The sequence below is a fragment of the Schistocerca gregaria genome, chromosome 9, assembly GCF_023897955.1.
Source record: "Schistocerca gregaria isolate iqSchGreg1 chromosome 9, iqSchGreg1.2, whole genome shotgun sequence".
In the NCBI taxonomy this organism is placed as follows: Eukaryota; Metazoa; Arthropoda; class Insecta; order Orthoptera; family Acrididae; genus Schistocerca; species Schistocerca gregaria.
The window spans coordinates 145,863,700-145,876,241 of record NC_064928.1 but is presented as its reverse complement, the minus strand read 5'-3'; the positions used below and the strand labels follow the sequence as shown (position 1 = coordinate 145,876,241).

Below are 12,542 nucleotides of genomic sequence, written 5' to 3'. Positions count from 1 at the left end.
TGAATTGTAACATTGACTCAAGGTAGCCTGCACATTTGTAATCTGCCTCTGTTTTGTAGTCTGCAGAAAATGTTTCAAAACCTCGAGAAGTTCTTCAAAGTTTTTCAATATTCTCAAGATACTATAAGCTCACATAGAGTCAGGCAAAGGGGTTGCAGACCAGCTTGGTCGTTGGCACTCTCACAGTGTATGCTTCTGAAAAGTCCCGTCCTTTTGTTAGATTCCCTTAAGGTGTTTATTAAGCCCTTGGCTAAAGCCATAATATTCCTCATAGATGCAAAATGGCAGAAACTGTCTTTAACTGCCAAGTTTAAACTGTGAGCAGTGCAGTGCATGTAACATGCCTTTGGTTGTATATTCAAAACTTAAAATTTTTAGTCCTTCGAACATACGCCTCACATTCGAAGCACCATCATAGCACTGTCCTCTTAAGTTATCCATTGACAAATCAAGACGAGCAAAAACATCTTTTAAAATACTAAACAGAGTTTGTGATTCAGTGCTGGGGGTCTAATTTAAGCCAATAAAGTCTTTGTTGATGATTACGGAATACACTAAGAGACCAATGTAAACGAATAAAATACAGTCATATAAAATAGTCCACTAAACACTAAAGTCGGAACGCAACACTGAATGTAAATATCCACACTGAACAACTGCAACACCAGGGTGGGCTTTATATAGCCAAGGCGTTGTAATGTGTAAGCATCAAGACGACGCGAGGTAGAGGGTTCCAGGCACTTCTCCAGTCCTTTTGGAGTCGCTGTGGCTGCAAGACTACCTGAAGGTTCGTACACCAGGATAAATTCTAAGTGTGCCCGCAGCACCGTAAGGCTATCATGATTTGCATAATAATTATTTGTTTAAACTCATTGTTGAATGTATTTTGAAAAGTAACTATCGTCAAACAAGGAAAGTAAAAAATGCCAACAAAATTGTGATTTTACAAAGCATAATATAACTAATAATTTTCTTAAATTACTGAGGGGGGGGGGGGCGGTTCTTCCCACTGGTTTCATTTATTTCATTGCCCATTAGCTCTAGCGGCATGGCGTCTATATTGGGAGTTAGTTTTTGTCTTGATGAATTCCTGCACACAATACTCCTGCTTCATAAAGTAATAATTCAGTATACATGCAGTAATCCCTGTGTTCCTCTTCTGGCCGTGTGACAAATAACGCACATGTTCCCTCAGTTCCATTGCAGAAAAAAAACAGTGCTTTGTTCAATATACATTTCAAAGTAAAGGTAACAGGAAAGCATAAAAACAAACTACAGCTAATGAGTGGCATTGTGGTAGTTAAAATTCCAGACTGCCAGTCTGCTGTATGCCGTGGATTAAATTAATAACCTCTGAAGCATTTGACGAGCAGGGCACGAGACACTGGATGGCATGACATGTCAGGGAATCACTTCTCTCACTATTCAAGAGTGTGTTATCAGCTAGCACCAGGCTTCACCCTCTGCCATCCTCGTTATTAACAATATGAATGATACAATGTTACACACACACACACACACACACACACACACACACACACACACACTAAAAGTGTCCAACTAGAAATGTTGGTACCAAAACAAAAGTAAATAACTGAAGCTTAAGATATAAAAAGGAAGGGAATATTAAGTTTAAGCTAGAGATATTAATTTTCAACACTCCCAATCACAAAATAGTCAAATATGAGCATCTTAAGAGTACTGCCCTCTGTAGGCTATGTATGCTGATCAATTTACTGCTAGGTCCCTAGGTCTGTGGCTGTCAGGTTTGACATCCGTGTCACTGTTCCAAACACACAATTAAATGGCTACATTATAATTTATCATTCTGAGTTCTATGACCAAAGTCATAGATACTTTGTCAGGAAAAATGCACAGATAAACAGAACAGCTACTGCTATATGGCCAGTAAAACCAAATAAATATAATTTATTTGGTTTTTAACAAACTATTTTTAGATCAAATATTATTTACTTCATCAATTTACCTTGTGTTTTCAAATTTTATATCAAGTTATTAGTTGGACTGGAGTCTGCAACCTACATTTGTCAAAGTAATAACGAGCAATGTGGTGTATCAATATACTGAAGGCAAATGCGTAAGTGGCAAATATATATATTCAGACTTTAAAGTGGCTTACAGAGTAGACAAAAAACAGGCAATGGTACTAGGCCACAAAAACAATCTTGTCTCTTGTACAATTACAACACTCCAAACATAACTGACATTCCAGTCTCCTCATTTAAATATGGTGAACATTTGTTGAACATCTTGAATTCTTACTCTAAAAGCAATCATATATGATAAATAAAAGGAAACTGACCAACTCATTTTCAGAAGCCTGCTACAAAACATAAGTGGAGACACAAACTGGTAAAATCAATAAAAACATCAAAACAGTATCTACACTTCAGGAAAAGTCATGTGTACTATGGCCCTGAGTGACAATCACTAGGTTTTTTAATATGAAGGTTTCTGTGGCTATTTTTTTAAATAAGACAATTTTGAATATTCAGCTTCCTATATTTCAATACTGTCAAGATATTCCACTTTCACACAACCTGGGACATCAAATCCCACAGTGCTAGAACAGGTTAAATTTCTTGATACATATGAACCAAGCGATCATGACAATTTAACCTTATGACCCATTAAAAACAAAATATAAAACCACAATGTTTCATTTATAATTATTTTAGTGCACTTCCCACATAAAATAAATACAATGGTATTCGCAATTGGTTGCACATGTCCTCATTAAACAAGCTCCAAATTTGAAATATGTAAATGTCTGAATACATTTAGCACATGTGAAGTAGAGTAGAGGTTAAGTAGTTGGACAGGCCTATCGCCCCTGTCATCCAATATCATACTGGAGTGGAACAAATGAACCATATGCTTGGCCAGATCTTTGATTATATATCACCATGTTCAGAAATGTGGGACATCCCATTGAAGATCATTCCCACCCATCCTAAAGTGGTATTCTTTAGCACCCCCCCCCCCCCCAAACCTCTTGGCTCATCTATATGCCACTCCCACTCCCTTACAACACGGCTCATATCCCTATGGAAGACCCAGGCGCAAGACCTGCCCAATATATATAAACCAGCACTTTCTAATCCAGACCGGTTACAGGCTTATCCTACCCCATCAGAGGCAGGGCTGCCTATGAAAGCAGCAATGTCACACACCAATCACTGCACAGTTTTCATGTCAACACGACAACCAACTAACTGCCTACCAGTAAGCATGCCAACCACAAAAATTTGTTTACATCCATCCAAGTCTTTGAATTATGGTAAACAAAAAACAGTAAGTGTTAAGTTCTGATGTACTTTGTACTGTGCTCTGTGTGCTGGACAACAAATTTACCATCAAAATTGCATCTTCTTAAAAACAAAACCTCACTGGCATAAACAAAAGGAAAACAACTTCGTTTTAATTACAAATCCATTTGATGATGGAAGCATGCTGCCAAAACACGTCATACTAATGAAACATTTGGACAGGAACTAGGTAACAACATAGCTTGAATAAAGAAAAACAGATTTCTTTACAATATAGATTTTATTTTTAGATACAACATACAAAAGGATCGTTTATTCCAGTGTTTTTTTCTGGCGAACCTGAGCAGCAATGCGATCAAGATCCCGCCTGCCCTGCTCAGTTAGTCGGCGTCCACCATCACCAGTTCGCTCAATCAGCTTCAGTTGCTCCAAGGACTGTAATGCTTTTCTTGCAACACTACCAGCCCCCCGGCAAAAATGTGATGGGCAGACTCCGTTTCTCTGGCGACCTAGGAACAAATGCTTAGTTAAAGTCTATGCTTGGACCCCTTCCCTTAGATCATCAGTAGCTTAACTAAGAGTAACTCTCAAAAAAGCAAACTTGTTTCTTATAGTTCACAAAATTAGGAAGCTATGAATCACAAACAGCATCCAATACTTAAAATGAATTATTTTTATTTTGTTATCAGTGTGTTCATTAAGGACATACAGCAGTTCAATTATAAAGTGTTAAGTTACACAAATGACAGAAAATTTAATCACTAAAATGCATAGATAGTGTAACAAATCTATGGAAATCAAGATCATATAAATCAGTAACTTAATTTTTCAGTATTCAATATGTACTGGCAACTTATCATAAAATCATATAGTCATTTGCATGTTTTATACATTATCCGACATCCTATCAAATGTGGGCACTTATACCATTTTACCAGCTTTTCTATGCCTTCTGCATACTCAGTTGCTACCAAGCCATTGAACCACAAATTAACAGCTGCTTTAAGTTTATCATAACTTCCACAGCATTGTCCACTCAAAAATCTTTCAATAAGGGGAGTAAGTGATTCACTTGAGGCTAGGTCCAGACAGTATGGTGGCTGATGAAACATTTCCCACCAAAGAATAACCTGCGTAACTCCCCTTGCAGGTGGAGACGCAAAATCAAGTTGCTGAAGCAACTGAGACTATTGCACTTACAGTCTCACTTGTAGGCATGTTGTGAATGAGCACAACTCTCTTACAATATCAAAACATTGTAACCATAATCTTACTGGTACTCAAAATTTGTTTTGCTTTTATGGTTTTGTTAGGGATTGCGAATAATGCCATTCCATTGACTGGAGCTTTATTTCTGGTTGGTTTTGAGAAAGGGGCTGAACCAGGGATTTTCCTGAAGTGATTTAGAGAAATCGCAGAAAACCTAAATCAAGATGGCCAAGTGTGGGATTTATTTCAGATGTGAAATGTGATATCCAAGTCCCCTTACCAATGACAATGTAATTCATCACCATCCTTTTCATAGCAACTGAGAAATGTACCTCCAGCTGCTATTAGCTTAGTTTTGTGTTCGCCTGACAAACTTAGAGGAATCCACCTGGCACACACTCTTTTATAGCCCAGATTTGCTCTAAATCTCACACAACACAATTCTTTAAATGCTTGGAAAGAATTATTGCAGTCCACCAACTGTGAAGCACTCATCTGCTTGGATTTTTGTTTCAATAATTGCTTTGAGTCTGCCAGGCACCACTGAAGCCCCACCTGAACAACGTTTGAACACTTCCGTCCACCACTAAACACGATACATCACTTCCGAACTGATGCTTCACTTATCCACTACAATCTCAGTTATCTGTCTATAAATTTCGACAGGTCAGACTTTATGCACATTTAAAAAACAGGTAACACTGTGCACCTCAACACTCAGTGGGACTGTCAATTTTGCACACATTTGAAGTTGCACAGCTGAGCAATAAGCAGCTGTATCGGGTCATAGCTGCTGCCCTACTGAAGCGAATGTGTAAAAAGGTAGGTAGGTACGTAACTTGTAAACAGTGAGAGTAGATGAGGTGATGTTCCAGAACAAAATCACCTTTATTTTCCTAATGAGTCTCATACTTTATTGAAAGAAGGCTGCTCAAATGTAGAGGGCAGAAGACTTCATCATTGTCATTGACTTCAACAAGTTAGTTTACAGAAGGAAAGTTGTGTAACTCCAAGTATGGGATAGGGATTGCAGGAAAGGATAAAGTGACAATGAAATGTAAAATATTGAACTTCCAAAGAACCATATATGTGGCTAACAATGCACAAACAGAAAATTTTGTCTTAAATCTTTGCCAAGAACATCCACAGTGAACATCTCTGCCTGACCTGACCCGCTGTAACTAGTTCTATTCTTTGTAACAGGACATAAATTAGTCCCTTTTCCACCTCAAGCAAGAACACATCACATGCCACATCAAAAATATTCATGTCTTATACAAGTCTGTTTACCACCGAGCTCTTTCTATCGTTTCCTGGATTGTAAGGCTTACAAGGCATTTCCTCACTACTTCCAAATCTGATTATCTCACATTACAGGAGTATGAGAAAAACTCTGATAAAATTGGGATCTACTTGGGCTATGATATGAGCATCCTGAAACTAAATGAGCATAACCTCTGCTTATGAATTAAACACTACACACTGTTAGCCTGAAGAGTCTATGGGCAAGTTCAACTACAATTTTATCACAAAATCCATACACATTAATGAATTTCGAGATATTTATTATTGGAAAGTGCCTGCACAAAAGAGGATGTTTTATATTTTACTGTATTTGGATAAAAATAATTAATTAATTGAAATGATAAAATTTATAATTCAATTTGAAATAAAGATGCCTTTACAAAATAATATTGTTGCACGCTGTCTACAATTACATTTCAACCTCAATCTGGTTAAGCATTTTAAGAGTAACATTTCTCTCAAATCTCAGAACATTCGTAATTTTATCATCAGCACTACCAACCGAAGCAGCCATTTGACACACACTGCAAAATTCTTCCATCATTTTTATGACAGCAGGTTGCTTTGATTTTCATGCCCCATTTCAAGCTCACTCTGTGTTCTTGTAACATATTTGCACTAGAGGAGAAACCTGTACTACTACCACTAACACCACTATAATGTCTCTATATTACAGCCAAAACTTTTACCACTACTAAAATTTTGGCACCTAAGTGTGTCCATCAGTTTCCAGAGGAAAATACTCTGATGTCTCCCTGATGTCCGGCTAGTGGAGATGAGCATAGGGTGAAACAAAGAAACACCCCAGCAATTCATTCCAAAATTCAATGAAACCATAAAACACAGCTAGACTGCATAATAGGAATGCAACACTTCAAATGCTAATAATCCAATTTTTCATTCACCAAGCCACTTCAGTTACCAGTTTCTAATCATAAGGTAGACTGATTATGGGAAATGGCTTATGTTTATTATTTATTTATGTTTTCACCAAGGTCCATATTACACTACCAAAATGCAAAACAATTATAAATAAACAAATAATAAAATTAGTACAGCCTTTTAAGGGTTTCCAATTCCACCAGGCATTGACCCATCCTAAAATACCCATATTGGTATGGGGCGTAGCATCCATAGGCATCAATGCAGGAGCTGACTGGCATTTAATTGATCGTAAAGATGGCAACTATTGCTCTAAGATACATCATGGCACACCTGTTACACCTGTCCACGTAGTTCTGTAAGTGGTGTCTGCTGATGGTTCATACGCATCACTTATCGTCCCATCATATACCCATATGCGCTCGACTGGAAACAAGTCTGGGGATCATGTTGGCTGGGAAGTTGCTGTAAGTCCTGCACATCACTTTTTAAGATTCACCAGCAGTGTGTGTCTGGGCAGTATGTTGGAACATAGCACCCTCCTTTTGCAAAAATGGCAGAACAGGTCTAACAACATTCTGCACATACCTAGTGCTGGTTAGTAGTCCCTCCAGAAACATCAAAGCTGAATGAGAATTGTAGCTTATCGCATGCCCAGCTATAAGGCCTGGGCTGGACTAGTATGTCTTGATGAATGCAGTCTCACCATGCATCCGTCTTATGCACAAATGACGATCACTTGCGAGCAGGCATAATAAGCTTTCATCACTGAGGACGGCATGCCAGTCCACCTTTGAAGTGCCCCTCTGACGGCACCAGTCTAGTCATGCAAGTTCAATGCTGTGGTATAAAAGGAAGATGGGCTAGAGGTGTGCATGCCCATAGTACCACTGCTAACAACCAGTTCACAATAGTTTGTGTTGACACTCATGGGCTCACAAGCCCTTTTATCTGTTCTGTGGTAGCTGTATGATCTGCCACTGCTGCCCTTACAATATGACAAACCTGGCAGCCTTCTCTGCTGTGTGGATGTCCAGGATCTTATCTACAGGTGTGAGAATGTTCATGTGACCACTAATGTCAACATCACCGCACAACTGATGCAGCACGTCCAATCTGTGTGCCAACTCTCCTAGAAGAAATCCTGTCACTTGGAAGGTCACAATCTGACTCCTTCCAAATTTTCTCAGTGCATCTCAATGCCATGTTTACCTGCTTGCTCCATACTTTTGCGCCACATTGATCCTTCTGGCTGTGAGCATTCCCTATTATAGGGCAGACACAGATGATGCACTGATAGCTATGCCACTACGCTATCTGTTGATGGACGATGGCGAAACCATTATCAGTACAGCTATCCTCAAGTTGCCGTCAACAGATCAAACTCGACAGTCTTTCCAAGTGAACCAATTTTTCTTCATGTAAGTTTACATAAAGTAATGGAAAGCACAGGTGTAATGTAAATAACCTAGCAGTAACGGGTAAAAACGCATCGAACAGTAGAGGCATTCAGCTCAATGTAGAGTGAGTGTGTGTGTGTGTGTGTGTGTGTGTGTGTGTGTGAGAGAGAGAGAGAGAGAGAGAGAGAGAGAGAGAGAGAGAGAGAGAGAGACTGCCTCTCTCTTAAAAAGGGTTTGTCTGGAAGTTCTGTTTTGTTTACGCACTTTCCATAGCTAGAATCAACACCTGTACTATTGTTACATTTATTCCTAATATTTGCTTCCTGCCAGGACTCTCCATTACCATATTTGGCATACGATATTAATAAATATGAAAATGGAGATCATGCTAAACAACCAAATTTTAGTATGAGGAATAGGTCTACATTTCAACTACCATTTCTGCCAATTATTGTCAATTTTGTTAGTCACGATTGCAATTTTGCACTAATAATCAGGTACACAAGTATGTAACTAGATATCGGAAACACTGTAAATGAACTACATACGCTGAATCAATACCTACAGCAGCAAAAACATAAATCACCAAAGAAAAAGCTACTCATACTACCTCTTTTCAATGAAGGCTGTGGTATGAGTGAAATTTTTGTGTTATTCGTATCTTTGCTACTGCTGCAATTCTGATATTTTGTATGTGCTGAGTTCCAAGGAATGAATATATTTGTTCCTGCATTGTACCCAATTAAGAGTGTGACAAGTGTCCCTTCTTGAAATCTTGATTGTGGTGCAAGACATCTGTAGCAAAGACCATGGTTTACATTAGGCTAAAAAATTGAAGATGGAGCCAGCAAATGAGAGTATCATACATAAGCTTGTTAAAGTTACAGAGTGGTCTCTGTTGCATCACTTGGAGTAGTGAATGAGAAATTTACACAAAGTTGGTGGAAGTTACATAGTGGACCCTTTGGCATTTTTCGTAGTTTATTCATGATATATGTACAAAATAGGAATCAACTACCAGTGACCTCATTACACAGTACGTGTTCTGAATTAATCTGCAGTTCTATGTTTTCTGACAAGAAGTGTCAAATACGACAAAGTGCATTTAAATGTGGCACAAATGAACATTAGCCGACATTGTCAATCTGTTATGACAACCTTTATTTGGCATTCAAATGTGTCTGCTTCACAAACTCTCAGACACATTATCACCTCTAAATACATCCTATACAGGCTACATTACAAATCAGTCATCACAACTAAGATTCCAAAGTGGGTCTATTTTCACACCATACCACATTTTACTTAACAGATTGATCTGTAGTGAAATCTAAGGTTTATGCTCAGTCCATATTTAACCCACTTTTACGTTACAAATTACTAAAACTAAAAGGTAAATTAAGAGTGTTCCATTACAAAATACATATATCTCCCAAATAGCATTTTGGTGAATATCCTGTGATACAAAATGCAAAAGAGGGGAATGGAAGGCTGCACTGTATATCCTTCACAGCTCCTTAATGTAATTAATTTTACAATCTCAATCAGCTGAATTAAAATCTGTCACCAAAACCAGGCTTTGTGCTATCACATTCAATGGCTTCACTAACTCCCAACAAAACTTTCAAACTCTCCAATGAAGGTAAAAGTGCACTTACTGTGACAGCATCTTTTCCACTGTGTGCAGCTGTGGGTAACAGATTGCATGACAATTTGTAGGAGACACACACAGCAAATGATTCATATGCAAGCTTAACCAATTAAAACAAGTTATTAACTATTTTGATATATACAGTTAGAATTCTGGCCCAAAGTGCTGAAGTTGGTAGGTGTGTGTGTTTTACTGACAAAGGCTGTGGCCACAAGCTATATGCAATAAGTCTTATTGTGCCTATTTGCAATCCGTCTTTCCCTACATTACCCCGAGCTTCCACTGTATGATAGCCATACAAGCAGGTTATTGTAATGATTAATACATATTTCAAGCTGCACAACACCACATCAAACCATAACAGCAATCTTATACTAGTGTTGAGATTTGCTGGATTCCAAACTATCAGATTCAACCCTAACCAAGGCTTCAAGACAAATCAGTGCATTATCAGTTTTTTTCCTGGACTCTAAAGAAAAGAAATAATTGGTGATTCTTTCCGGCTACCATGTAATCTCACCCATCTGGCTATAATATATTCATTTATTGAAAGTTTCCCAACATGTATTTAACAAAGAAGCACACCAAAAATGTGCTCCGGGCAACAGTATGTTTGATGATAATTTTCCATATTGAACCAATGAAAATCCAATATACCTAGAGATGTTAACACTCGCCAGAAGTTCACATACTGATGGTAAAAATACTGACAGATGTAAATAATAATATGAATACTAAAATATGTTAGTCTAGTCTGCTAGAAGTGCCAGTACCTCCAAATATTTTTGTTACTGCACCAACTCCAACTGGTGACCTGAAATAGATGTGCCTAGCGAGAGCAGCACAACGTGTATAGTACCAATCATCATCATATGGTGCAAGTTCCTTAAACCTTGCACTTTTCACCAAATCTACCCATTCTGGAACCTTCATTTTTCCAGTCCTGAAAGCAAAACAGTTTCAAAAATAAATGTACAACCAAATAGTATGACAAACAACATTCAGACCTACAATATCTAGTGTAAACAAAAATTAAATATCAAACAGGGTCCTGACAGTATATATGATTCGACAAATAATTAGGGTAGTGCTTTAAGTAATTTCACAATACAAAAAACTAACTTTTGCTATTAATCAGAGAAAAGTCACATCATCTCATGTAAGATTGCCTGGAAATTACCTCACAAAATAGCACAAATCTCAGCTAATTACAGGGACATTTTTAGAAAGGTACTTCTAGGGTTGTTTAAAACACTTAATAATAGCAACTGGAGTAATTCTAAGACAACGCATGAGCTACTGCCAAAATACTATATTCAGGTATTATAAGATCATGAACTCAAGACAAACCTTTAAATAGAAATAGTATTTCTAAACCACAATTTAATGTTAATAAACTTTAAAAGAGCTCTTTGTGCAACACCTTTTGACATTAGGAATAATCTACTGACTTGACTGGCTCTAAGTAAAAGGATTTTGAAAGCAAGGAATAAACACTTTCCAAGCCTTATTTGAATTTTTATCAAATTTTTCTGTTGCATCTCCTGAATCAAAGTAGGAACTGGTCTCGACAAGGATGTTAACACATTCCCCACTAATCGCTGCCCCCACTTTCATCACAGGATAAAAACAAATTACGAACTATGTGTGACACATTTCACCTATTTTTCTGTAAGGGCTGTGGTTTCAATCACAGTGTTTTGCAAATTTTAGATTGCTCTAACAGGAAACAAAAGTCATTCCTGTGGATATCATGTGGATGTCTTAATTACCCCAGGCTACCCTTCGGCGACGATTCGGAGCATATTTAGATAAATTTGATGTATTACTCCTATAATGAAGATCTACACCAATCTATGTCTATTCAAGTGATTTCCATAACACGCAAACTCACTTTTTTAAGAACGCCGAAAACGCTTTGACGAATTTCTGTTGGTCGACATCCTTCAGCGTCACGGATGGCATCTGCAAATGAAGCAATTTAAATTAAATGGGCATGAAAACAGCAGCGCACAACGCGCCAGTCGCTGGCCGCGCAGCACAACAAAATATTCTCTTACATTAAACAAGCCAACATTCAACAATATGATCAGCCTTGTAGACTCACGTGTTCTCCTAACCAACAAGTAACACCGAATAACAGCAGCGTTCGTTACAAGCAAATAAATTATAAATGCTAATGTGGAAATAACTATAACATAATTAAGTATATTTATAAATACTCTTGGTTTTACAACATTACCTTCGTATTTCACTTTCCAACCAACTCACAACAGGGCAATCAAACGGAAGAAGGAACTGGCCACAGATTTTAATAGTTCACAGATCACCTACATCCACCAAAGATAATAGGTGGGGTAAACGAAGATGGGCTGCCGGGATTACATAGGCATGAATTACTTACACATGACCCTCCCCCCCATACCAACACCGTGACAAACTTATAGAACATTAATCTTTGCCGTCGTTGCTATGGATGCTTTTATATATGTGCTCTTTCGCCTTATTTTTCGTTTTGAGCGTAATCGTGTTACTTTCTTTCTGTGAACTAATAAATATTTGTTTCTCCATTTAGTTTCAAACCGGATCTGCGCTTTCATTTAAAGCTCAAATCACAACAAATTATGGGCCCAGACCACCTAGTTCGCGGATGTTAATAGAAAACAGCGGTTTATTTGAAGCAAACCAAAACTATGTATGTCTCTGTTGCATCAAGAAAAATTCGAGACATAAATATAGAACGCCGACATCATGAGTTCTAGCACAGCTAACTCGTTGCCTTTAATCGAAAAACTAAAAGGAAGA

General features: G+C 37.8%; 1 protein-coding gene across 1 annotated transcript; it reads right to left on the bottom strand.

The window, feature by feature from the left end:
- Positions 1-3,551: 3,551 nt before the first annotated feature.
- Positions 3,552-12,089, bottom strand: LOC126291969 (40S ribosomal protein S19). Its single transcript, XM_049985722.1, has 4 exons — positions 11,980-12,089; positions 11,632-11,702; positions 10,511-10,680; positions 3,552-3,799 (listed from the first exon to the last, which is right to left on the bottom strand). The coding sequence occupies exons 2-4, from the start codon at positions 11,700-11,702 to the stop codon at positions 3,603-3,605; spliced, it is 438 nt and encodes a 145-aa protein (XP_049841679.1). The 5' UTR covers positions 11,980-12,089; the 3' UTR covers positions 3,552-3,602.
- Between the last annotated feature and the right edge of the window lie 453 nt (positions 12,090-12,542).